General features: G+C 39.5%; 1 protein-coding gene across 12 annotated transcripts in view; it reads left to right on the top strand.

Annotated features, from left to right (window-relative positions):
* The window catches only part of gulp1b (GULP PTB domain containing engulfment adaptor 1b), a 355,986-nt gene that overhangs the window by 188,518 nt on the left and 142,852 nt on the right, over nucleotides 1–24,616 (top strand). For 10 of the 12 annotated variants that reach the window (XM_069934742.1, XM_069934741.1, XM_069934737.1 and 7 more), the window contains one exon: nucleotides 11,127–11,188. In XM_069934742.1, coding sequence (XP_069790843.1) covers nucleotides 11,127–11,188 — 62 coding nt within the window. Of the gene's footprint in view, nucleotides 1–11,124; nucleotides 11,189–11,369; nucleotides 11,396–24,616 lie in introns of those variants that run through there. The other 2 variants (XM_069934744.1, XM_069934743.1) reach the window with 1 other exon arrangement.

The raw sequence follows: 24,616 nt of genomic DNA, 5'->3' as shown, positions 1-24,616 counted from the left end.
ATCATTTTGTGGGTAACTCTGATACCTTCAGAAGATTGCAATGGTTTTGCAGCATTTTTTTGATGTTGGCTTACATAGCTGTCTCCAGCCCAGAGATTTTAAGGTAATGAGCTCAATGGCCATCAGTACAAACATAGAAAGGGAGAGATGGTATTTTCCATCACCTCTAACAAGAAGGCCATGGAATCCAAGTATTCTGCTCACTCATACTGCCAGTCTCAAACACTGTCTGGACTTGCCATCCCAAATCCTCATGTTGTTAGCCCTGGAGTACAAAAAATGGAGCAGATGACCTGTCTCTCCACAACGAGGGTGATTCTTTGCTGCAGATGTACCAATGAAGTGTCTGGACTTGTGCTAGGTTCCTTCATGAATCTCTTTCATGTAAAAAGAGATAGGTAGATGTGAGCGTCTGGAGTAGAGGATCCTGAGCACCAAAATAAGTCAACACCCTGCACTAAGCTGAAACAAACTCATTTTTCATAAATAATGACAATTTACAATTTATAACCATTTCTGTGTTAATTTGCAAGTAAAATGTTTTCCTATTTCTCAGCTGTCTTAGGGTCGATGTATTCTTTGAGTATGAGATATAAGGGGCATAGGAATGATTCTTTGCTCTTAAAATTCCTTTCAATGAAGCTCATTAGAAACATTGCTGAATATCTGTTTTTTTTTTCCTCTTGCATGTTAGTGTACAGTAGGGAAAAGGGTCAGTTGTACTGCATTCACCTGGATGTTTCCACAGATCTAATGTGTACCCATTATTTAGAGTTAACCAATGAAAGTTATTCATTTAACTGATGGAGTAAAAGCAATTCAAAGGTCAAACAGGGAAGACTGTGATTGGGTGAAGGATAGGAGAGATAAATGACAGGATACTGGATTGGGAAAAAGAGGTGGTAAATATTCTTCTTCTTCTTTGGCTTGGCTTCGCGGACGAAGATTTATGGAGGGGTAAATGTCCACATCAGCTGCAGGCTCGTTTGTGGCTGACAAGTCCGATGCGGGACAGGCAGACACGGTTGCAGCGATTGCAAGGGAAAATTGGTTGGTTGGGGTTGGGTGTTGGGTTTTTCCTCCTTTGTCTTTTGTCAGTGAGGTGGGCTCTGCGGTCTTCTTCAAAGGAGGTTGCTGCCCGCCGAACTGTGAGGCTCCAAGATGCACGGTTTGAGGCGTTATCAGCCCACTGGCGGTGGTCAATGTGGCAGGCACCAAGAGATATCTTTAGGCAGTCCTTGTACCTCTTCTTTGGTGCACCTCTGACACGATGGCCAGTGGAGAGCTCGCCATATAACACGATCTTGGGGAGGCGACGGTCCTCCATTCTGGAGACGTGACCTACCCAGCGCAGTTGGATCTTCAACAGCATGTCTCTGCCATCTCGAGTACTTCGATGTTGGGGATGAAGTCGCTCCAATGAATGTTGAGGATGGAGCGGAGACAACGCTGGTGGATGCGTTCTAGGAGCCGTAGGTGATGCCGGTAGAGGACCCATGATTCAGAGCCGAACAGGAGTGTGGGTATGACAATGGCTCTGTATACGCTTATCTTTGTGCGGTTTTTCAGTTGGTTGTTTTTCCAGACTCTTTTGTGTAGTCTTCCAAAGGCGCTATTTGTCTTGGCGAGTCTGTTCTCTATCTCGTTGTCGATCCTTGCATCTGAAGAAATGCTGCAGCCGAGATAGGTAAACTGGTTGACCGTTTTGAGTTTTGTGTGCCCGATGGAGATGTGGGGGGGCTGATAGTCATGGTGGGGAGCTGGCTGATGGAGGACCTCAGTTTTCTTCAGGCTGACTTCCAGGCCAAACATTTTGGCAGTTTCTGCAAAACAGGACGTCAAGCGCTGAAGAGCTGGCTCTGAATGGGCAACTAAAGCGGCATCGTCTGCAAAGAGTAGTTCACGGACAAGTTGCTCTTGTGTCTTGGTGTGAGCTTTCAGGCGCCTCAGATTGAAGAGACTGCCATCCGTGCGGTACCGGATGTAACAGCGTCTTCATTGTTGAGGTCTTTCATGGCTTGGTTCAGCATCATGCTGAAGAAATTGAAAAGAGGGTTGGTGCGAGAACGCAGCCTTGCTTCATGCCATTGTTTATGGAGAAGGGTTCAGAGAGCTCATTGCTGTATCTGACCCGACCTTGTTGGTTTTCGTGCAGTTGGATAACCATGTTGAGGAACTTTGGGGGGCATCCGAGGCGCTCTAGTATTTGCCAAAGCCCTTTCCTGCTTACGGTGTCGAAGGCTTTGGTGAGGTCAACAAAGGTGATATAGAGTCCTTTGTTTTGTTCTCTGCACTTTTCTTGGAGCTGTCTGAGGGCAAAGACCATGTCAGTAGTTCCTCTGTTACTATAGTGAATAATAAGCCTGGATGTAAATGGAAGATGATTAAGTTTCTAGCAGAGAAAGGAAAAAAAAAAACAACTAAATGTTGGCAATATGAGACGTAGAGGCTAGAATTTCTATTTGAAGCTGTTGATTATTGTCTCTTGAAAATTGTACTGCGCCAAGTTGAAAGGTGAGGTGTTGTGACTTGAACTTTCATTCAGCTTGATTGCGTGAGTGTGGGGGGTTTGAAGGCAGAGACTGGTTAGAATGGAGAATTAAAACAGCAGACAACCAAGAGAAATTGAAACAGAAAAACTGGGAGAATGGAATGGAGTCAAGATATTACAATATTCATTTATAGTCCGGCCTTCATTCTGTACAAGCAATGTACCTGAGAAGTCAATAGAAAGTACTTGTTCAGCCCCTAAGATGCACCAGTGGATGGTGACATTCAAGACCAAGAAAGAGGGACCTTGGCACAATTCAGGGTCAGTCTCAAAATCAGAGATTGGCTGATTATGGATTGAAATGAGGCCATTTTTTCACAGAGTGGAGAATCTTTGGAGGTTTAGAGCTGCAGAGGCACAGTCATTCAGAATTAAGATTGACCAAATTCCTGAGGAATGGAGGAATATAGGGAGAGGATAGGTAACTGGCTGAGAGAAACAACCACATTCTTACTGAATTGCAGAAAAAAGCTGAAGGGACTGAATAGTTTGCTTATTTCTTAGATTATTTTCTGCTATAGACATTCAAAATAGAAATAGGAGCAAGCCAATTCCTAATATAATCCATAATTTAACAGGTTCAGGGCTCATCTGATTGTTATTCCACATACCTGGTAACATTATAGTTATCTGGTTATTTCTATTTTGGGCTTTAAAAATATTCCAAGGCTGCTTCCACTGCCCTTTGAAGAAGAGTTCAAAAGATTTGTGACCCATATAGAGTCAAAATAAAAATCACTTCCATCTCTGTCTTAAATAATAAGGCAATCCTGTAGTGACTGCTTCAGCAGGACAGCTGAATAACGAGACGTCCACACAGTATGAGGGTGAAACAAAGACTGACTTTATTGTTTGAATTTGCCACGTTGTCCCGTTGGAAATGCCCACTTCCGGTGACGTATCCACTGGCTTCTGGAAGTGATGTCATCGCATCGCAGTATCACTCCTCAGCCGGCGGCCCGCTATACGGAAGTGGAGGGCTCCTTGGTTCTCACGTGGCGCTAAATGCGGGCACCTCAGCAGTTAAGGGAGGCCCACACCATCTTGGAATGGCCGTTTGTTGCGGCGATTTGGCTGTTCACCTGCGCGGTCGTTCGGCCCGCTACAATTCCTTGTTTTTAAACAGTGAACTGTGCTTTTGGCAAAAAAAAACAGGAAAAGCTGTAAAAGAAAGCGAGAAGGGAGAAAGGATTTAAGAGTAAATTAATGAATTACAGAAAGTAAAGCTAATTTGAATGCCGATCAAGGAGAGCAGTAAAATGGAGTTTGAGGGATGTTTAGGGACTAAATTGGAGATCATAAAAATAGAAGTACTAAATGAGCATTTCACATCTATCTTTACTCCTGAAAAGGATCTCTGTCACAGTTTTTTAAAAAAAGGTGATAATTGGCAATAAAATTAAGAATTTTAAAAGGTTGACCGTTCTCCAAAGGACAAAGAGTCCAAGTTCAGGATTCCATAAGGGTTAACTTGTAGTTTGAGTCTGTGGTAAGAAAGGCAAATGCAATGTAAGCATTTGTTTTGAGAGGTCTATGCCATGTAATGCTGAAACTTTGCAAGGCTTGGTCAGATCACATTTGGAGCATTGCAATCAGTTTCGGTCCCCATTTCTGAGGAAGGAATATGCTGGAGGTTTACATGAAGGATCCCAGGGATGAGAGGATTAACATATGAGGAGTGTATGATGTCTCTGAGCATGTATGTACTCACTGGAGGTTAGAAGGAGGAAGGGTATCTCATTGAAGCAAACTTAATTTTGAATGGGCTAGAAAGAGTGGACATGGAGATGTTTTTTCTGGTCAGGACCAGAGGGCGCTGCCTCAGAAAAATCAGATGTCCGTTTCAAAGAGGCGAGAATTTTTTTTTCAGCCAAACAGTGGTGAATCTGGAACTTATTGCCACAGACACCTGCGGAGGCTACGTTATTGGGTTTACTTAAAGCAGAGGTTGATTGGTTCTTGATTATTAAGGGCATCAGTTATGGGGAGAAGGCAGGAGAATAGGTTGAATGGGGAAAAAAAAATACATCAGCCATGATTTGAATGGTGGAGGAAACACAAGGGCTGAATGGCCCAATTCTATTTCTAAGTCTTATGGTCTTAACAGTGGGTCAAAGAGTGGCAAGTAATATTCAACTCTAAATGTGAGTTGTGACACTTTGGTAAGTCAAATCAGACTAGGGAAATGGCAAGGCTCTGAAGAGTTTTGAACAGAGGGAACTAATGATACAGATGCATAGTTCCTTGAAAGTAGCAACTCAGGTGGACAAGGTGATAAAGAAAACATTCAATATGCTTGCCTTCATTGGGCAGGGAATTAAGTACAAAATTTGGGATTTCAGGATTCAGCTGTACAAGATGTCGGCAAGACAACACTCAGAGTACTGTCTGCAATTTTGGTCACGCTGCAACCCGAAGAACATCAATACATTTTAAGCAGTGCCAAGAAGATTCACCAGGACATTACTGGGGCTGGTTATAGGGAGAAGTTGGACAGGCTGGTCCTTTATTCCTTGGAGGGAAGGAAGCTGAGTTATGATCATATAGAAGTTTATAAAATCACAGATAAAGTGAATGCTCATTGTCTTTTTTTTCTTGGCTAGATAATTGTAGAACTGGGGCTGTAATTTAAGCTGGGAGAGAAGAGGTTTAAGAGGTATCTGAAAGGGCAACTATTTCCACAGAGGACGGTCTGTACCTGGCACGAACTGCCAGGGGACATAGTGGAAGATGACACAATTCTGACATTTAAAAGACATTTGCACGTTTATGCATAGGTGTGGATCAAAGGATGTGGACCAATTGCGGGCAAGTGGGACTAGCCTAAGCCCCTTTCCACTGGCGTCCCAGTTAATTGGCTGTGCAGTGCCCCGGGATAGGAAGCCCTTTGAACCGTATCCACTGGGCCACCCTTAACTGGAACACTAATTGCTTTTCCACTGAACACGCTCATCACCGGGGATCGGAGTGTTCTACCTTCAACTGGAAATGGGTGACTTTCTGCTGTCCCTTTTCCACTGGTTTTATCAGCGTGCCGGCATCAGCAAATGGCAGGGATTTGAGTAGGGGTAGAGGCGGTTAATCCCTGGCGTGAAATGACGTCATTTGATGCTGGCATTTGAACAATGTTCCTTCTCCACTGGACCCTGTCCCGGTAAATTCCCAGTTAATTGCTGGGACAGAGTGCCCGTCGAAAAGGGGCTTCTGACTAAATGAAGGGAAAACTTAGTTACATTCATTTTGGAAAATAATGTGAAGACATCTGTTTATGTTTTTCTGATCATGTATAATGCCTAAAAAAAAACAATAAAAGAATGAGAACAATGCAGAGAAGTGCTTAAGGGATTCTGCAGGTTATTCACCATCCATATAAAGCAATTGGTGGTCGACGCTACAGGTCTGGGCCCTTCATCAGGAATTGAAGAATAAGGGTATTTTCTAGTTGCAAAACCTATCTGATAGTTTCTGGTGCAAGAAGATGAGGCCCTTCTATTATTAACTTGCAAAATTACCCTAATCGGTTATGAAAATCATGTTACCAGAATTAATGGGAATTCATCCACCTCATTTTAGAGTAGTTAATTACTTTATGCAATTTCACCTTGCTTCCGCTCCATTTTCACGTGGATCAATTCTCTGGGCAATTGCTGTCATGGTTTTTGATTTGTATTTGTAACCTAACTCCTATGTTTCCTGCTGTCCCCCAAAATGTGCTTAAAGTTTTAGTTTCTCATTGCCATAACATTCATAGCAATGACAGGCTTCCTCTGAAGTTGGATAAAGAGGGGGTGGGGGTGGGGGGGGGGGCGGTGGAATATGTATTGGGGCTTGCATGTTTTAAGTAGAAATTTAGTAATCATCTTTAAAATATTTCAGAGGTTTTTAATCCCAAGGAATTGGTAACATTTATTTTACCCAATATTTACATTTAGCTTCCAGGAAGCTGTGGCCCAAAAATATTTGGAGCTGCTCATTTCTATCCCTTGACAATGAGTGCACTGAACTGAGGTCATATTTTATAAAGATTAAAATTGCAAACTTGAATCATCACTGTTAACAAGTGTGGAAAATATTTTTTAAATTTAAAATGCTCTCATTGTTAATGCTCTTTTGATGTCATCTTTGGTGTGAAAAGAAAACCAGGATAATTTATTTATTATGTGTGGGCACTATACATTTGAATAATGCAGTCTGTACCAGCAGATGTAAAACATTTTGTGCCGGGTTATTCACTATGTATTCAAACAAATTTGCTTCACGAAGTAATCTTACAAGCTTGATATCTGATAACTCTCTAGTATTAATTGACTTCAAAATTTTTGGCAAGTTTAGAAAATCATCTTTATCATTGAACTGTATTTTACTATTTGATTGAAATGTTCAATTACTCAACAGTTAATATTCTTGTAATTGTTTTATTACAATTAATTCAATCAGCCAGGAAAGTTTAAGCACTTTTATGGTGCCATACAACATAGACTATTACAGCACAGTACAGGCCTCTGTGCCAACGATATGTTGTGCTGACCTAAGTAAACTTAGTCCACAATAATTTAATTTTTCCCAACCTCAAACTCATAATCCTTGATTTTTTTAATATCCATTGCCTACTTGAGAGTCTGCTCAATGTCCCCTTTGGTCCAAGCTCCAGCAACACTCCTGGCAATGCACCCACCACTCGGTGTAACAAGTAGAACAAGTTTGCACTTGGTTTAAATTACAAACTAAATGCAGAGAAGTGCAAGAAGAGGTATTTAAAATGTCAGTAGTAATGGAACAAAAATATTATCGAAACAGGTAATAACTGGAACTATCTGAACTGTGAAATTCCTCAGAGAAATTATATCTGAAAAGTGCTTGCTAAGAGGAACTTTTTATTTACCCAGTCAGCATATTTATTGCACTAAAGCGGTTCAAATGCATTTCCTTTGGTTCTCCTTTGACTTGTTCCATGAAACTATCTCACTAAATTCTTTTATTTGTTTTCTCTAGTTCTTTTCATTTCACAAAAGATTTTTGAAATTGAGAGTGATAAAATTAGCTTTTTCTTTATGGTGAAGCAATTATAGTAAATATTAACTGATAACTGTCTTCCTAAAGAAATTGTAGAACCTTATCTGAAATTTCAGAAGCAAATTTTTCTGAGTCTATTTTGTGATATTGTAAAATAAGCTGGCCTGCATTTCATGGCTGGTGTTGAGGAGAGTTATTCACTGTTCCTTTAGCAGACCCTTGGTCCAGATGTGGATCAAACAGCAGAATCCCTGAAACGATTCACAAATGACTGTCCTTGAAATCAAGACAGCCATTGATCAAATATTGCATTACTGAGCTCTGAATAAACAAGTCATTGGGCAAAGAGGGAAAAACCATTCAGCAGTTGGAGCAAAGTCTTGCACAAAAAAAATACTTGTGGTCAATTATCCCAAACCCAGGACATTACTGTAAGAATTTCTCAAGATACAGTCATTTTCAGCTGCTTCTTCAGTGACCTGCCTTTCATTGCACATTGAGAAGTGGGGATGTTTGCGGATGATTGTATTCCATTAAATTAAATTTACATATTTTCAGCAAGTAAAGCAGGACATCTTAACTCGACTAGATAACATTCAGATATTGGCTGAATTGTGGAAAGTAGCATGTGCTCTATTTAAACATGTCAGGCAATGACCATCTCCTAAAAAAGGCAACTTAACTGGTATCTACAGGAAAACTCCTATAAGATACTGACTATTTATATGGAAATCTTGATGGCTCAGCATCTGGTTCATCAAGTACCATTTCCCATGAGCCTCTTCAACTCACCAGGTTTACTGGGATATTTATTATATTAACAACATTCCTAAAATAAAGTGAATTAAATTTATGCTGGGACAATAGCAGAAATAGCATCCAATAGTTTAGAAAATCCGGCTGTCTGGACTCACCAAAGAGCTTAAGGTGCCAAATTATTGGTATTTTACTACACTTTGATATTCATTGGTATATATCTCCTCAATTCATTTTTGATTCTCATGTTCTGTTTACCCCTATATTTTTCTTATTTTTGTTTATTTCTACCTTGTCTCAGTTGTGAATAAAGTAAATATGAAATTATTTGTTATGTACAAATTATTTGTTAAACATCGAAGCAATGTGAAATCATGTTGCTGAAAAATATTGGATTTTTGCTCATAATGATGAAGGGGTCAGGTCCGACATTGTTAATTATATATATTTGTCTCCTATGGACGCTGCGGGACCTTCTGCGTTTTAAAAAAAATGTAGACATGCCCTTTTGGCCCACAAGCCTGTGCTACCCAATTAAACCCAATTTGATCTATAAATCCCCAATACCTTTTGAAGGGTAGGAGCTAAACGGAGCACATGGAGGAAACCAATGCAGACACACAAACACCTTACAGTCAGCGCCAGATTCTCACCTTGGTTGTTGGCACCGTAAGTGTTGCACTAACTGCTATGCTATCTGTTTCTCCAGCAATTTTGCGTATTTACTGAAAAATAATGCTCTAAGTGTGATCCTATGGCATTATATTCACCACATGCACTAATTTATGCAGGAAGCAGTTTTATATCCTTGCACAATACAGTTACGTTTTTTAATTCACCATAGGTATTGTAACTGTTAACATTCAACTTTACAGTCTTTCTTTAAAAAGATTAAAAATCTGGCACTGGGTAAAGATTAAAGTGATATATTGAATTCCGTGACGTAAATGATGAAAATGAAACTAAATACTGTACACCAATGCCATTCCTCCTCTCCATCAGTTGGTTGCTGCACGCCTTTTGCTGTTTTTCTTCCTTTGGAATTGGTTATTGGTTAATTTAGATTTTGATTTCCTCTGCCGGTCTTTAACTGCTCTGTAATGGGGAATACGAATACCTAATTATGATGGCTTGATTCTCAACATCATTGGTGATATTTCTCCAGTGCTGGTTGATTTTTCATCAGTGTTACAAATTATTTTACCCTTTGTATGTTTAAATTAATTTTGGATTTCGAGTGAATCTTCCTTGTAATTGCTACACTGGGGAATAGAACTGATATGCAAAGTGAAATTGCATCCGTTTCTCAAGTATGCCATTGTGTTTTTTGACCCACAAAAAGAATGTGTACTCTATTTATGAAAAACAAGAATAATGGCCATCAACTGCTATATTCATTTTAAAAAAAGACACATCTGAAGTACATCTGATCAATTTTACACCTAAAGTACAATCTAATGGGCAATGGAATTCTAAGAGGCTCAGGTTGAAGGTGATTTATGATCTTAATTATATCATAGAAAATAATATGACAGAGTAATTTAAATTAAGAAAAAAATACTCTCAACTTGATTAAAATAATTTAAACTATTACAATGAGGAAAATGGATTTTGTTAAACTCTCAAAATAATGTTCAATTCCTTTATAAAATTTACAAGGGCTGATAGTGCATTCTCAGTTCTTTTTGCCGTCATTACACCATGAGGTAGTGTTTCAATATTCTAAACAACCTCTGGGTAGACAAGTTTCTTCTGAATTCTTCAGTGGCTATATCAGAGACTCTAAGTATCTGCATTGCCTCCAGTTTTAGATTTCCCATTTAGAAGGGTTTATTTATATCCTGTCAATATTCATTGATGTGAAATACCTCAACCCTTCCTCCTTCTAGAAATAAGAGCCCTAACCTGGTTAGTCTTCCAATCTGGTTATATCCTATTTTCCTTGTCAATAATATTCAGTTTCTGTAAATAATTCTGTTTCCAATTTATAACTTTATATAGCACTTGTTAAAAATTAACAAGTTATGGTTCTGCATAAATCGATATGAATATTATGCTTCTTTCACATTGTCAGATGTTGTTTTAAATCATAGCATTTAATGCTATCACCTCTAAGAATGTCTTCTACCAAAATACGTCACCTTGCACCTGATTCCACTGCAAATATAATGTAAATCAAAATGCCCAAGTTATTTGATACTAGTGGCTTCAAGAAATGTAATAGAATTAACGATGAGATTTTGTAAAAGCCTTTACCAGACCATTAATTTGTTTGGATATGAAGTAACATTGAATTGCTAGCTTCCTAATTCTGTGTTTGTAAATGTTTACTTAGATTTTATCCAATAAGTATTTTGTATAAATATTAATTCCAACACAAATTCAAGTGGAATTAGACACCCTCCCTCATTGTGACCAATTGCATTCACAGACATTTTTTTTGGTGTGTTTTTTTTCATGTTCTTTGTCTATATTTCTTCCAATAAACAATTAGAATAAGTACTGTTTCTTCAACCCCAAGGTTTAACCACCCAGAATCTTAATGGTAGAAGAGTGGTTTAAGCGATGTAATATTTTTGTTAATAAAATCAATTTGCACTCATTCAGCACTCATGCTTTATGTAGTAATTTATAAACCGGCATGAGATAAACACTTTATAGTCCTGCCTAATCTTTAATGTTTCTCTCTTTTAAACTCAACATAACTATCTAGGCCAGCTAGAATTTGTTTTGAACTAACTAAAAAGCTATGTGGCTTATTGGTACCTTATTGTCTACATTGTTATTTTATTTACTTTTGTTTCAGATAAGACCTGGATTCATTCACCTGAAGCTCTAACAAAACACTTTATACCCTACAATGTAAAGGTATGTGGTGAACTGTAATAATTAGTTTAAATATTTTTAAGAAGAAAATTTACTTAAATTTTTGGCAAATGTAACTTTCTTATTAATGTATTAAGTCAGTTTAAAGATTTGCTGTTTATATTTACCTTGATTGTGGTTTGATCACATTTTATTGTTTATTACAAATCCTATAAATTATTAGGCATGCCACATTTTACTTACTATGAGGTACGTTAAAGGTTATTTTATCATATTACTGGTTATTCATTTTTAAAAAACTATACATAAATAATCACTATTGAATTTTTCATATAAAGTTGATGGAAAGTACACAATTGTTTAACCCTTTGGACTCTGGCTATTTTTAACCTTCCATAATATATACTCCAGACTGTCTCCATGGGTATATTGCAGTACTAATACCAGAACGAGCCAGATGGTGGCTAGATATAAAACCAGCCCTGGAAAATGGGAACATGGAGTATATTCACTTGTCGGTAGTCCCTGAAAGCAGGGACACGGAGTCCAAAGGGTTAATGTACTTTTTCCAGGAACCCTGAAGAAAATAACTTGTTGAACTGGAATATCAGAGTTAGTTTGAAGATTTAAACTTTGTATAAGTTGGTGGCATTAGAGGAGAAGAAATTAGTCTTTGGTAAATTTGTGAGTTTACTGAGTGTCAATTGGTAAATCCTGCACATTTCACAGCATTGAAATCAGTGAACCATTATGTGCAGATAATGTTTACATAAGTACTTGGTGTGACGAAGAATGCATTTCTCATCCAATGTCTTCTTTCTCCATTGACCATCAAAGTGTTACAAGAAATGTTACAAGGCATGGTGTAGGTGGGAGGGCTTCAGGTTTTTATATCATTGGACTCTCTTCCAGGGAAGGTGGGACCTGTTCTGATGGGACAGTTTGCATCTGATCTGGAGGGGGACAAAAATCCATGTGGGCATGTTTGCTAATGCTGCTCCGGTGTGTTTAAGTTAGATTTGTAGGGGGAAGGAAACCAGAGTGTTAGAGTAGATAGTGAGGTGGAAAAGCATAAAGGTCATGCAAGGACTGCATGGAAAGACAGAAGTCAAAGGTTTGTAAGTGATAGAAATGTTCTCAGTCGTATTTATTTCAATGCAATGTATTGTCGGAAGGGGAGATGATCTTATGGCTTGGATTGGCACGTGGGATTATGACACTTACTATTAGTGAGACTTGATTGCAGGAGAAGTAAGACTGGCATCTCAATGTTCTGCGGTTCCATTGTTTTAGACGTGATAGAGGGAAGGGATAAAAGATGGAGGAGTGGCACTGCTAGATAGGGAAGATATCACAGCTGTGCTTAGACAGGAGAGCCTAGAGGGCTGGTCTACAGAGGGCATGTGATTGAAGTTGAGAAATGGGAAAGGTGTGACCACACTGACAGGGGTGTATTGCAGATTGTCCAATAGACCAAGTGAATTGGAGAAGCAAATCTGTAAAGAGATAGGAGACCAAGGTAAGAAACAAAAAAGTTGTGATAGTAGGAGTTTTAAGTTTCCACATATTGACTGGGACTCCCATTCTGTGAAAGGTCTGGATGGCTTGGAGTTTGTCAAATATGCTCAAGAAAGTTTTCTATATCAATATATTGAGGAGCCAATGATAAAGGACACAATACTTGATCTCCTACTAGGGAACCAGACAGGTCAGGTTGGGTGAACATCTTGAATCCAATGACCACAATGTGATTAGTTTGAAGTTAATTATGGATAAGGATAGGTCTGGTCCTCGAGTTGAGATTCTAAATTGGAAAAAAAGCCAATTTTGTGAAAATGGGAAAGGATCAAGGAGGAATGGATTGGAATAAGTTGCTTTCTGGCAAGGATGTGTTCAATAAATGAAAGGCCTTCAAAGGCGAAATTTTGAAAGCGCAGAGTTTTCATTTTCCTATTAGGATTAAAGGTAAAGTTAACAGGCATAAGGAACCTTAGTTTGCAAGGGATATTGGCAATCTGGTTAAGAAGGTTTATAGCAGGTATAAACATAGAAACATAGAAGATAGGAGCAGGAGTAGGTCATTCAACCCTTTGAGCCTGCTCCGCCATTCAACGAGATCATGGCTGATCTTAAAGTTCAGTACCCCGTCCCAGCCTTCGCTCCGTAACCTTTAATACCCTTATACTGAAGAAATAGATCTAATTCCCTCTTAAATATATTTAATGAATCTGCCTCTACTGCCCTCTGTGGCAATGAATTCCACAGATTCACCTCCATCTGGGTAAAGAAATTCCTCCTCATCTCGGTCCTAAATGGTTTGCCTATTATCCTCAAACCATGGCCCCGGGTTCTGGATTTTCCCATCATTGGAAACATCCCATCTGCATCCATTCTGTCCAGTCCTGCCAGAATTTTATATGTCTCTATGAGATCCCCTCTCAATCTTATAAACTCCAGCGAGTACAATCCCAATTTGCGCAATCTTTCCTCATAAGTCATTCCTACCATTCCAGCTCTCTCTTTGGATTGGCTTCGTGGACGAAGATTTATGGAGGGGTAATGTCCACGTCAGCTGCAGGCTCATTTGTGGCTGACAAGTCCGATGCAGGACAGGCAGATACGGTTGCAGCGGTTGCAGGGGAAAATTGGTTGGTTGGGGTTGGGTGTTGGGTTTTTCCTCCTTTGTCTTTTGTCAGTGAGGTGGGCTCTGCGGTCTTCTTCAAAGGAGGTTGCTGCCCGCCGAACTGTGAGGCGCCAAGATGCATGGTTTGAGGCGATATAAGCCTACTGGCGGTGGTCAATGTGGCAGGAACCAAGAGATTTCTTTAGGCAGTCCTTGTACCTCTTTTTTGGTGCACCTCTGTCACGGTGGCCAGTGGAGAGCTCGCCATATAACACGATCTTGGGAAGGCGATGGTCCTCCATTCTGGAGACGTGACCTACCCAGCGCAGTTGGATCTTCAGCAGCGTGGATTCGATGCTGTCGGCCTCTGCCATCTCGAGTACTTCGATATTGGAGATGAAGTCGCTCCAATGAATGTTGAGGATGGAGCGGAGACAATGGTGGTGGAAGCGTTCTAGGACTGTAGGTGATGCCAGTAGAGGACCCATGATTCGGAGCCGAACAGGAGTGTGGGTATGACAACATCTCTGTATACGCTAATCTTTGTGAGGTTTTTCAGTTGGTTGTTTTTCCAGACTCTTTTGTGTAGTCTTCCAAAGACGCTATTTGCCTTGGCGAGTCTGTTGTCTATCTCGTTGTCGATCCTTGCATCCGATGAAATGGTGTAGCCGAGATAGGTAAACTGGTTGACCGTTTTGAGTTTTTTGTGCCCGATGGAGATGTGGGGGGGCTGGTAGTCATGGTGGGGATCTGGCTGATGGAGGACCTCAGTTTTCTTCAGGCTGACTTCCAGGCCAAACATTTTGGCAGTTTCCACAAAACAGGACGTCAAGCGCTGAAGAGCTGCCTCTGAATGGGCAACTAAAGCGGCATCGTCTGCAAAGAGTAGTTCATGGACAAGTTGCTCTTGTGTCTTTGTGTGAGCTTGCAGGCGCCTCAGATTGAAGAGACTGCCATCCGTGCGGTATCAGCCTGGTGAATCGCCTCTGCACTCCCTCCATTGCAAGAACATCCTTCCTTAGATAAGGTGACCAAAACTGCACACAATACTCCAGGTGTGGTCTCACCGAGTCCCTGTACAGCTGCAGTAAGGTATCCTTGTTCCTATACTCAAACCCTGTTGATATGAAGGCCAACATACCATTTGCCTTTTTATCCGCCTGCTGTACCTGCATGCTCGCTTTCAGAGACTGGTGTACATGTACCCCTAGGTCTCTCTGCACTTCCCCATCTCTTAATCTATTGCCATTCAAATAGTAATCTGCCCTCTGGTTTGTATTACCAAAGTGGATAACCTCACATTTATCCACATTGTAGTGCATTTGCCATGTATCTGCCCAGTCTCTCAATTTATCCAAATCACACTGGAGCTTCCTGACCCCCTCTTCCATGCACACAACCCCTCCTAGCTTAGTGTCATCTGCAAATTTGGAGATATTACATCCAATCCCCTCATCCAGATCATTAATGTAAATTGTGAACAGCTGGGGTCCCAGTACAGATCCATGTGGCACCCCATTGGTCATCGCCTGCCACTCAGAAAACAAGCCATTTATCCCAACTCTCTGACTTCTACCTGCCAGCCAGTTCTCAATCCACATCAATAGTTTGCCACCAATCCCATGAGCCTTGATTTTGGAAGCCAGTCGTTTATGCAGGACCTTATCGAAGGCCTTTTGGAAGTCCAGGTACTCCACATCCACTGGCTCTCCCCCATCTATTTTACCTGTCACCATCTCAAAGAATTCCAATAGATTTGTCATGCACGATTTACCTTTTGTAAATCCATGTTGACTCTGTCCGATCCCTTCTCTGCTAGTCATATGCTCCGCTATTACATCCTTAATAATGGATTCCATCATTTTGCCCACTACTGATGTAAGGCTCACCGGCCTATAATTCCCCACTTTTTCTCTACCCCCCTTTTTAAATAATGGGGTAACATTAGCTACCCTCCAATCCATGGGTACTGATCCTGAGTCTATTGAGTTCTGGAAAATAATTCTTAAAGCATCTGCTATCTGAATGGCCACTTCCTTAAGTACTCTAGGATGTAGATTATCTGGCCCTTGGGATTTATCTGCCTTCAATCCCATCAATTTCCCCAAGACCAAGTCCTTAGAGATACTGATTTCTTTCAGTTCCTCCCTTGCATTAGTCTCTATGTTTCCCAACATCCTTGGCAGGTTATTTGTATCCTCTCTTGTAAAAATTGAACTAAAGTAAGAATTTAATTGGTCTGCCATTTCCTTATTCCCCATTATATATTCCCCTGATTCCAACTGCAAAGGACCTACTCTGGATTTCACCAATCTTTTCCTCTTGACATATTTATAAAAGCTTTTGCAGTCGGTTTTTATATTTGCCGCAAGCTTACTTTCGTAATTTATTTTTGCTTTCTTGATTAATCCCTTCGTCCTCATTTGGTGCATCTTGAACTGCTCCCAGTCTTCAGTTGTGGTACTTTTTTTGGCCAATTGATATGCTCTCGCTTTGGACCTAATGCTGTCTCTAATTTCCCTTGTTATCCACGGTTGAGTCACCTTTTTTGGTTTATTTTTATGCCAAACCGGTATAAACGATTTTTGCAATTTCTCCATTAGATCTGTGAATGCTTTCCATTGTCTATCCACAGTCAACTCCCCCATAAACACTACCCAATCAATCTTACTCAACTCCCGTCTCATACCATCATAATTCCCTTTATTTAAATTCAGGACCTTAGTCTCGGTTTTAATTTCATCACTCTCCATGTCGAATGAGAATTCGATCATATTGTGATCGCTCCTACCCAAAGGGCCTCGTACAACAAGATTGTTGATTAGCCCCTTATCATTATATAATACCCAATCTAAAATGACCTGCTCCCAAGTTGGTTCCTCGACATATCGGTCTAGATAACCGTCCCGTAAACATTCAAGGAATTCCTCCTCCTCAGTATTTTTACTAATTTGGCTAGTCCAATCTATATGCAAATTAAAGTCTCCCATGCTGACAGCTGTTCCCTTATTGCACGCAACAAGGAGCAAATGAGGCAATTGAAGAGAATAGAAAATGTAAGATGTAGAAAATGTAGAAAGAAATCAGGAAGGCAAAAAGAAGTCATGAGGTTGCTTTGGCAGATAATGTGAAGGTAAAAACGAAAGGGTTCTACAAGAGTAAAAGGATAGTAAGGGACAAAATTGGTCCCTTAGAAGATCTGAGTAGTTGTATATGGGGCAGCTCTTAAACAGTTTTTTTTTTACATCGGTATTTACTCAAGAATCTGGCATAGTATATAAGGAAGGAAGGAAGGAAAACCAGCAGTGTCATGGAACATATAGAGATTAAAGGGGAGGAGGTGCTTGCTGCCTTACAATGAATAAAGATAGATAAATCCCCCAGGCCAGACATGATATTCCCTCGGAGCTTGAGGGAGATGAGTGTAGAAATTGCAGGAGCCCTGGCAGAAATATTTATAACATCCTTATCCAGGGATGAAGTGCTGGAGGATTGGCGGTAGCTCATGTTGTTGCATGATTTATAAAAGGCTCCAAAAGTAAACCAGAAAAGTACAGGCTGTTGATGTCAGTAGTAGGTAAATTATTGGAGCATGTTCTGAGAGATTGGATCTACAAGTATTTTGACAGACAAGGGCTAATTAAGGATAGTTAGCATGGCTTTGTGCATGGTAGGTGATGTTTAAGAAATCTTATAGATTTTTTTCGAGAAGGTTACCAAGAAATTAGATGAAAGAAAGGCTGTGGATCTTGTCTACATGGACTTTAGTAAGGCTTTTGACAAGGTCCAACATGGGAGGCTAGTTCAGAAGGTTCAGACACGAGATATCCATGCAGAGATTGTAAACTGGATTTCAAACTGGTTGAATAGGAGAAGGCAGAGAGTGGGAGTGGAAAATTGCTTCTCAGACTGGAGGCCTGTAATTAGTGGTGTGTCTCAGGGATCGGTGCTAGGACCATTATTTTTTTTTGTCTACATTCATGATTTGGATGATAATGTGGAAAATTGGATCAGCAAGTTTGCAGATGACACTAAGATTGGAAGTGTTCTTGACATCGAGGAAGGCTTGCAGAAGGATCTGGAACAACTGGAAAAATGGACCAGAAAGTGGCAGATGGAATTTAATGCAGAAAAGTGTGAGTTGTTGCATTTTGGAAAGACAAACCATGATAGAAAATGTACACAGTAAATGATAGGGCACTGACGAGGGTGGAGGAACAAAGGATTTGGGAATACAGAGCCATAATTCCTTGAAAGTGGTGTCACAAGTAGAAAGGGTTGTGAAGAAAGCTTTTGGCATCTTGGCTTTCATAAATCAAAGTATTGAGCATAAGAGTTGGAATGTTATGGTAAGGTTTGGCAAGACATTGGTGAGGTCAAATTTGGAGTATTGGGTGCAGTTCTGGACACCTAACTACAGGAAGGATATCAGTAAGATTGAAAGAGTAATACAGAGAAGATTTACTAGGATGTTGCTGGGTCTTCATGAATTGAGTTACAGGGAAAGATTAAACAGGTTAGGATTCTATTCCTTGGAACATGAAAGAATGAGGAGAGATTTGATAGAGATTTTCAAAATTATGAGGGTATAGACAGAGTAAATGCAAGCAGGCTCTTTCCACTTAGATTAGGGGAGATAAATACAAAAGGACATGGCTTTAGGGTGAAAGGGGAACATTAGGGGGAGCATTTTCACTCAGAGAGTTGTGGGAGTGTGGAATGAATTGCCATTTGGTGGTAAATATGGGCTCACTCTTAGGTTTTAAAAATAAACTGCATAGATATATGGATGGGAGAGGTCTGTAGGGTTACGGAATGGGTGCAGGACAGAATGATGTTTTCGGCACAGACTAGAAGGGCCAAATGGCCTGTTTTCTGTGCTGTAGTGTTCTGTGGTTCTAAATCAGTTTGTTTCATCTAGACCCTTTCTCGAATTTTCAAATTCCTTTTCCTAGAGGAATAATGATCCCTGAGACAAATTGATAGTATTAACCAGGCATCCGATAATGTTATTAAAAAATAAATTCAAACTGGTATATTGAAGTTTTACAAAGTTCACAGCTAAACTTCAAGGCCAGAATGGAATAGAAGCTTGAGGATTATTTGGACTAAGAAGATCACATTAAACAGATACTTTGCAAAATGATTTTTATTTTGAAAACGACTACACTAAAGTTATTCAGCACTAATGTCAATATTTATCAGGATTTTCATCCCTCTTTTAGGATTAATCTAGACCAAAGTAATTTTCTTTGCTGGACATGTAAGATAAATGTTTAGTTTTGGATTACTGGATGGGCAAAGATCTGGGCATCATGAGGGAACATCTTGCAATTGTTGAGAGAAGATCAAAAGATCCATTCTCTAAATCGTGGATTTTGGAGAATGGAGTCATTGTTGTGTGACATCGGAGTTTGGATTGGGATTGAAGTTTTGTTTGAAGTGCTCAGTCTCAGGTTCATGAGAGAGTTGTGGTGGTTCAATTGGTAAGATAGTGGAGTGGTTAGACACACAAGAGAGATTTTAGGACTTATTTAAAGAAACTCCATCTGAGACCGATCAGACTTTGGACAAGATGGTTTGGGCCATGGTTAACAAATAGTGAAGCCGGTCTTGCAGCTGAAGAGATCTACTTTCTGCATGATTTAATGTGAGTCATGAATATTATGTGGATACACGTGAGAGATGTTTGTGCATAAGTTACATGTCATCATTTCTTGGTGTTTCTGCCATTAACCTGTCAGATGCTTAGAGGACCAAAAAGAAGTGTGTAGCCAGTCTGCAATATTTCTTTTCAAATGTATATTTAAATAAATTATGTTGCATAATGTGTAGCTGTTTCATTGCACAGCATAATTTCTAAGCCATTAGTTAGCAAATCCTTGATTCTTGTATCCATTTCTGTTGGGCTTGATTTCACACCTTAGTTTATTTACTCCTGATTTTTAATACAATAAGAGTGAAAGTAAATTATGACGAGCAGCATTATGGATGTGCTTTGTTTGCAGAACTTGAAATTAGAAAGGAAATTTAAATATCTGTTTAATATTCTGAATTATGATTATTCAAATCGCCAATACTTGTGGCGTCTTTTCATCATCATAGACTAAACTTGTTGTCTTCACGTTATTCTATCTGGTGGTTAACATTCACGACTTTATTCTCTGGCCTTTCACAATGTTGTTCTCCTCTGTTCTCTCTTCTTTCCTTCTGTTGTTACTTGGCCCATCAATGATTTTTTGATGATTTCTTCTTCATTTAATAGCCACATTAATAGTCTCCTGTCATTAAAGTGAGCAATGACCAATTTACTTTATAGTGATTTGATAAATTTACTCTGCGAGGATATTGAAGACCTATTTATTTATTTTTGAAAAAAAACATCTCAAAGACTCTTCAAAAGTGTTCATCAGGAATCTCTGAAATTTCTTAGAATTCTGTTCACCCAATTTCTTCTGCATTTTTCAAGGCACATGACTTATTCTCAATTACTCCAGAAGTATATGTAAAAGAGCTCTTTGTTTTTGCGTGCTGCACAATCTAGAGACACCTCAAACCACTTTGCAGCCAACACATAGTTTAGAAATGCATGGTTGTAATAAATTGAAGACAATTTGGATCCAGTCAATGTCTAGAAATGTTGATCCTGTAATGAGATATAAATTTATTGTTATTAATTATTGAAAACCAATATTGATCAAAGTCAAAAAGTTAATTCAAAGTTCAAAATTTATTGTCAAGAGTACATTCAATACATCACATATAACCCTGAGGATTTTTTTTTCTGTGAGCCAGGCAGAATTTCTAATTATCTGTAACTATAAACTGTACTCAAGAAGGAAGATATGTATACAAATAAGAGAAATGTAAACAAAGAAAGTGATGGTAATGTAAACAAACTGTGCAAAAAAAGTATTTAGTAATAAATAGTGTGCAAATTCAGAGTCCTTAAATGAGTCTCTGATTGAATGTGTTGTTTAGGATTCTGATGATGGAAGGATAGCATCTGTTCCTGAATCTGATGGTGTGAGATTTGTGACACCTATACCACTTTTCTAATGGCAGCAGTGAGAAAAGAGTATGTTCTGGCTGGTGTGGATCCTTAATGATTGCTGCTCTCTGATGGCAGTTGCATTTAGATTTTTTCCATGGCGAGAAAGGGTTTGCCTGTGAAGTACTGGACTGTGCTCTACCATTTGTAAGGCCTTCACTCAAAGGTATTGGTGCCCTCAAAACACATTGTGATGCAGCCAGTCTGCATACTTTCCACAACATGTGTAAAAGTTTGCCAAGTTTTCTGATGTCATAACGAACCTTCTTAAACTTCTGAGGAAGTCGAGGTGCTGGCATGCTTTCTTCACAAATGTCATTACAATAAAAGTCCAAAAATCAAGATGCCAGAAATATGGAATATTAGAATCTGGACATCTCAAAAATTCTTGGCTTTTGTGCACGAGCATGCATTGCGTGCTTGCTTGCATTATGTAAGCACCACAAATGTATGCCGAAAAATCTGGAAAATCCAAAAATCCCCGAGCAATCTGGATTTTAGGACTTTTACTGTAGTATGTTGGATCCAGGAAAGGTCCTGAGATACTGACTCCCAGGGATTTAAATTTGCTCACCCTCTCCATCTCTGATTCCCCCATTGATCACGAGATTGTAAACGTCTGGTTTAACCTTCCTAAAATCTAGTCAGCTCTTTTGTTCTGATGACACAAGGTGAGAGGTTGTTCTTACACTATTCAACCGTTTTTAATCTCCCTCCAATATGCTGATTCATCATCCTTCTGTGGTATTATCAGCAAGTTTATTAATGGTGTTGTCCTACCGAGCTGCACGGTCATCGGTGTAAAGTGGATAGAACAGGGAGCAGAGTCAAGCTTCTTCCTCGGAAACTTCATTATATCCTGTTTGAATGCTGATCTGATTGATCTTCCATGTAACGATAACCCTTCTGTTTTATCTTCTTCATGTGCCTGGGACAGTTTACATCACCAATAGACCAAATAAAATTCTTTCCAATAGAATTTGCTAGGAGTACTGAGGAGCTCAGGAAAGCACAATGAAGATTAATTAACCTTTCAAGTATTGCATCGCAATGGTCCATTCATACCACTGTTCTCAGATTCAGATTTCAGATTTATTGTCAAAGAACATACACGACATCACATACAACCCTGAGATTCTTTTTACTTACAAGCATGGCATAACTACCACGAATAAACTGTGCAATAGAGAGAGAAAAAAAATAAAAACAATAAAGTGCACAAATAAGAGTTCTTAAATGAGTCTCTGATTGAGTTTTTAAATGAGGATTCTGATGGTGGTGGGTAGCCGCTGTTCCTGAACCTGGTGGTGTGAGTCTTCTGGCACCTATACCTCTTTCCTGATGACAGCAGTGAGAATAGAGTATGTGCTGGGTGGTGTGGATCTTTGATGATTGCTGCTGCTCTCTGAAAGCAGCATTCCCTGTTGATTTACTCAATAGTGGAGAGGGTTTTGCCTGTGTTGTCCTGGGCTGTGTCCACTACCTATTGGAGGGCTTTATGCTCAAGGGTATTGGTGTCCCCATACCATACCATGTTGCAGCTGGACAGTCCACTTTCCACTACACCTCTGTAGAAATTTGCCAGAGTTTTTGATGTTATACCAAACCTACACAAACTCCTGAGGAAGCAGAGGAACTAACACGCTTTCTTCACAATGGCATTCATGTATTGGATCTAGGAAAGATCCTCCGCGATGATAGTGACTTCCAGAACTTAAATTTGTTCATCCTCTCCACCTCTGATCCCCCAATGATCACTGGATTGCTTACCTATGGCTTACCTTTCCTGAAGTTAACAATCAGCTCCTTAGTTTTGGTGACATTGCGTGCAAGGTTGTTGTTGGTGCACTGTTCAGCCAAGTTTTCAATCTCCCTCCTGTATACTGACTCATCCACTTCCTTTACACAACCCACTACTGTGGTATCATTAGTAAATTTGTAGATGGTGTTATTGGCAAATGTAAAGTGAGTAGAACGGGGGGGTAAAGGAGACTTCCCATTTTCTAGTATTTCCCAATTTCAAAACATGTCATCTTCACAGGAATGTAAGAATCAATATTACTATCTTAATATTCCAATAAATCAGACTTCATAATTGCAGCTTTATGTAGCCTTTAATTAGTAGATAAAAAATGTTGCATAACTTTGCATTGAAATTTTCATAACTTGAGTAAATAAAGCATACTGTACAATATTCTTCTTTAAACAGTTAAACCAAAATTAAGATTATTAAAATGAAGTAAGATAAAATAAGATGAATTCAAAGAAAAATATCTTGACTTTACATCTCTGTCATGACGTTTTGAGGAATGAACAAACAAGTTCTGAGTCTGCACAGATAGCACGGCATTTGACGTCATAGCAATTATGGTAACACAAAAACAACAATTTTCCTTAAAGGGATAGTCACAAAATTACTAAAAATCAAAAACACAAGGTTTTAACCTTTACACAGGGGGCTAAGAGCACATCCGTGTAGTGCTCTGTCACTGATGGAGATTGTGGAGGAGAAGTTCTTATGAATCTTCACTGAGTGTGCCTTTAGATTGGCATTTAATTTCTCAATTTTTCCTTCTGGCCATGGATGTAAATGAAGTGCAATGTGTCAATTATTGAGTCAATTATTTTAATTATCCAACCCTGCAATTTAGGAAATTTTCTGCAAATATGAGTGCAAGCATATGCTTGGATGAGTGGACTTGCTAGAATTTGGGGCCTAGCATTATTACATTATGTGTTATTCATCACAGGTAAAATAGAGGGTTGTTGACTTACAATGAAATCCTTGTAAAATCGATAACTTTCTGCTCTAATTTTTACATTTAGGAATCACTATACATTTATTACAAAAAAATCTTTTGGGTTTCAGTAGTCTTGAAATTAACACTTTGAATTTCAGTAAGATTCATCAGTCTTGACACTTCCATAACTCTGGATATGTTAGAGAATTACAATATACTGTGGGGAGTTTTGAGCAATGTATGTATTCAGGTAATGAAATATTTAATCTGTAGTGCATAAAGGCAAGTAAATGTTCCCATGGTTGCTTTAGATCATATTTCTTTATTTGACAGCATTAAAAGTTAAGAAAATATGTTGGTAATGCATATTTGTAATTTAAAAAGAATCAGTTTTCTTTCTTGTGTCTGTGGATATACTGGAGCAGATTTGAAGGCTCTCTGTGTAATTGCCGGGAATTATCAAGGTTGGGATTCATAGATATGTAAACTTGAGTATTTAGTTGTCTCTCATACAAATTACAAAACCAGAACTCATCCACATAATTATTGTGGACGTGAAGCCATAATGAAAAAGTGCATTTAGACTGCATTTCAGTCATTGCTCTCTTGTTCTTTGGCTTGGCTTCGCGGATGAAGATTTATGGAGGGGGTAAAAGTCCACGTCAGCTGCAGGCTCGATTGTGGCTGACAAGTCCGATGCGGGACAGGCAGACACGGTTGCAGCGGTTGCAGAGGAAAATTGGTCGGTTGGGGTTGGGTGTTGGGTTTTTCCTCCTTTGTCTTTTGTCAGTGAGGTGGGCTCTGCGGTCTTCTTCAAAAGAGGTTGCTGCCCGCTGAACTGTGAGGCGCCAAGATGCACAGTTTGAGGCAGTATCAGCCCACTGGCAGTGATCAATGTGGCAGGCACCAAGAGATTTCTTTAGGCAGTCCTTGTACCTCTTCTTTGGTGCACCTCTGTCACGGTGGCCAGTGGAGAGCTCGCCATATAACACGATCTTGGGAAGGCAATGGTCCTCCATTCTGGAGACATGACCCACCCAGCGCAGCTGGATCTT

The sequence above is a fragment of the Narcine bancroftii genome, chromosome 4 (genome assembly GCF_036971445.1).
Source record: "Narcine bancroftii isolate sNarBan1 chromosome 4, sNarBan1.hap1, whole genome shotgun sequence".
Classification (NCBI taxonomy): Eukaryota; Metazoa; Chordata; class Chondrichthyes; order Torpediniformes; family Narcinidae; genus Narcine; species Narcine bancroftii.
Note: the sequence above shows the minus strand (reverse complement) of the source record. Positions and strands in the feature narration are given on the sequence as shown.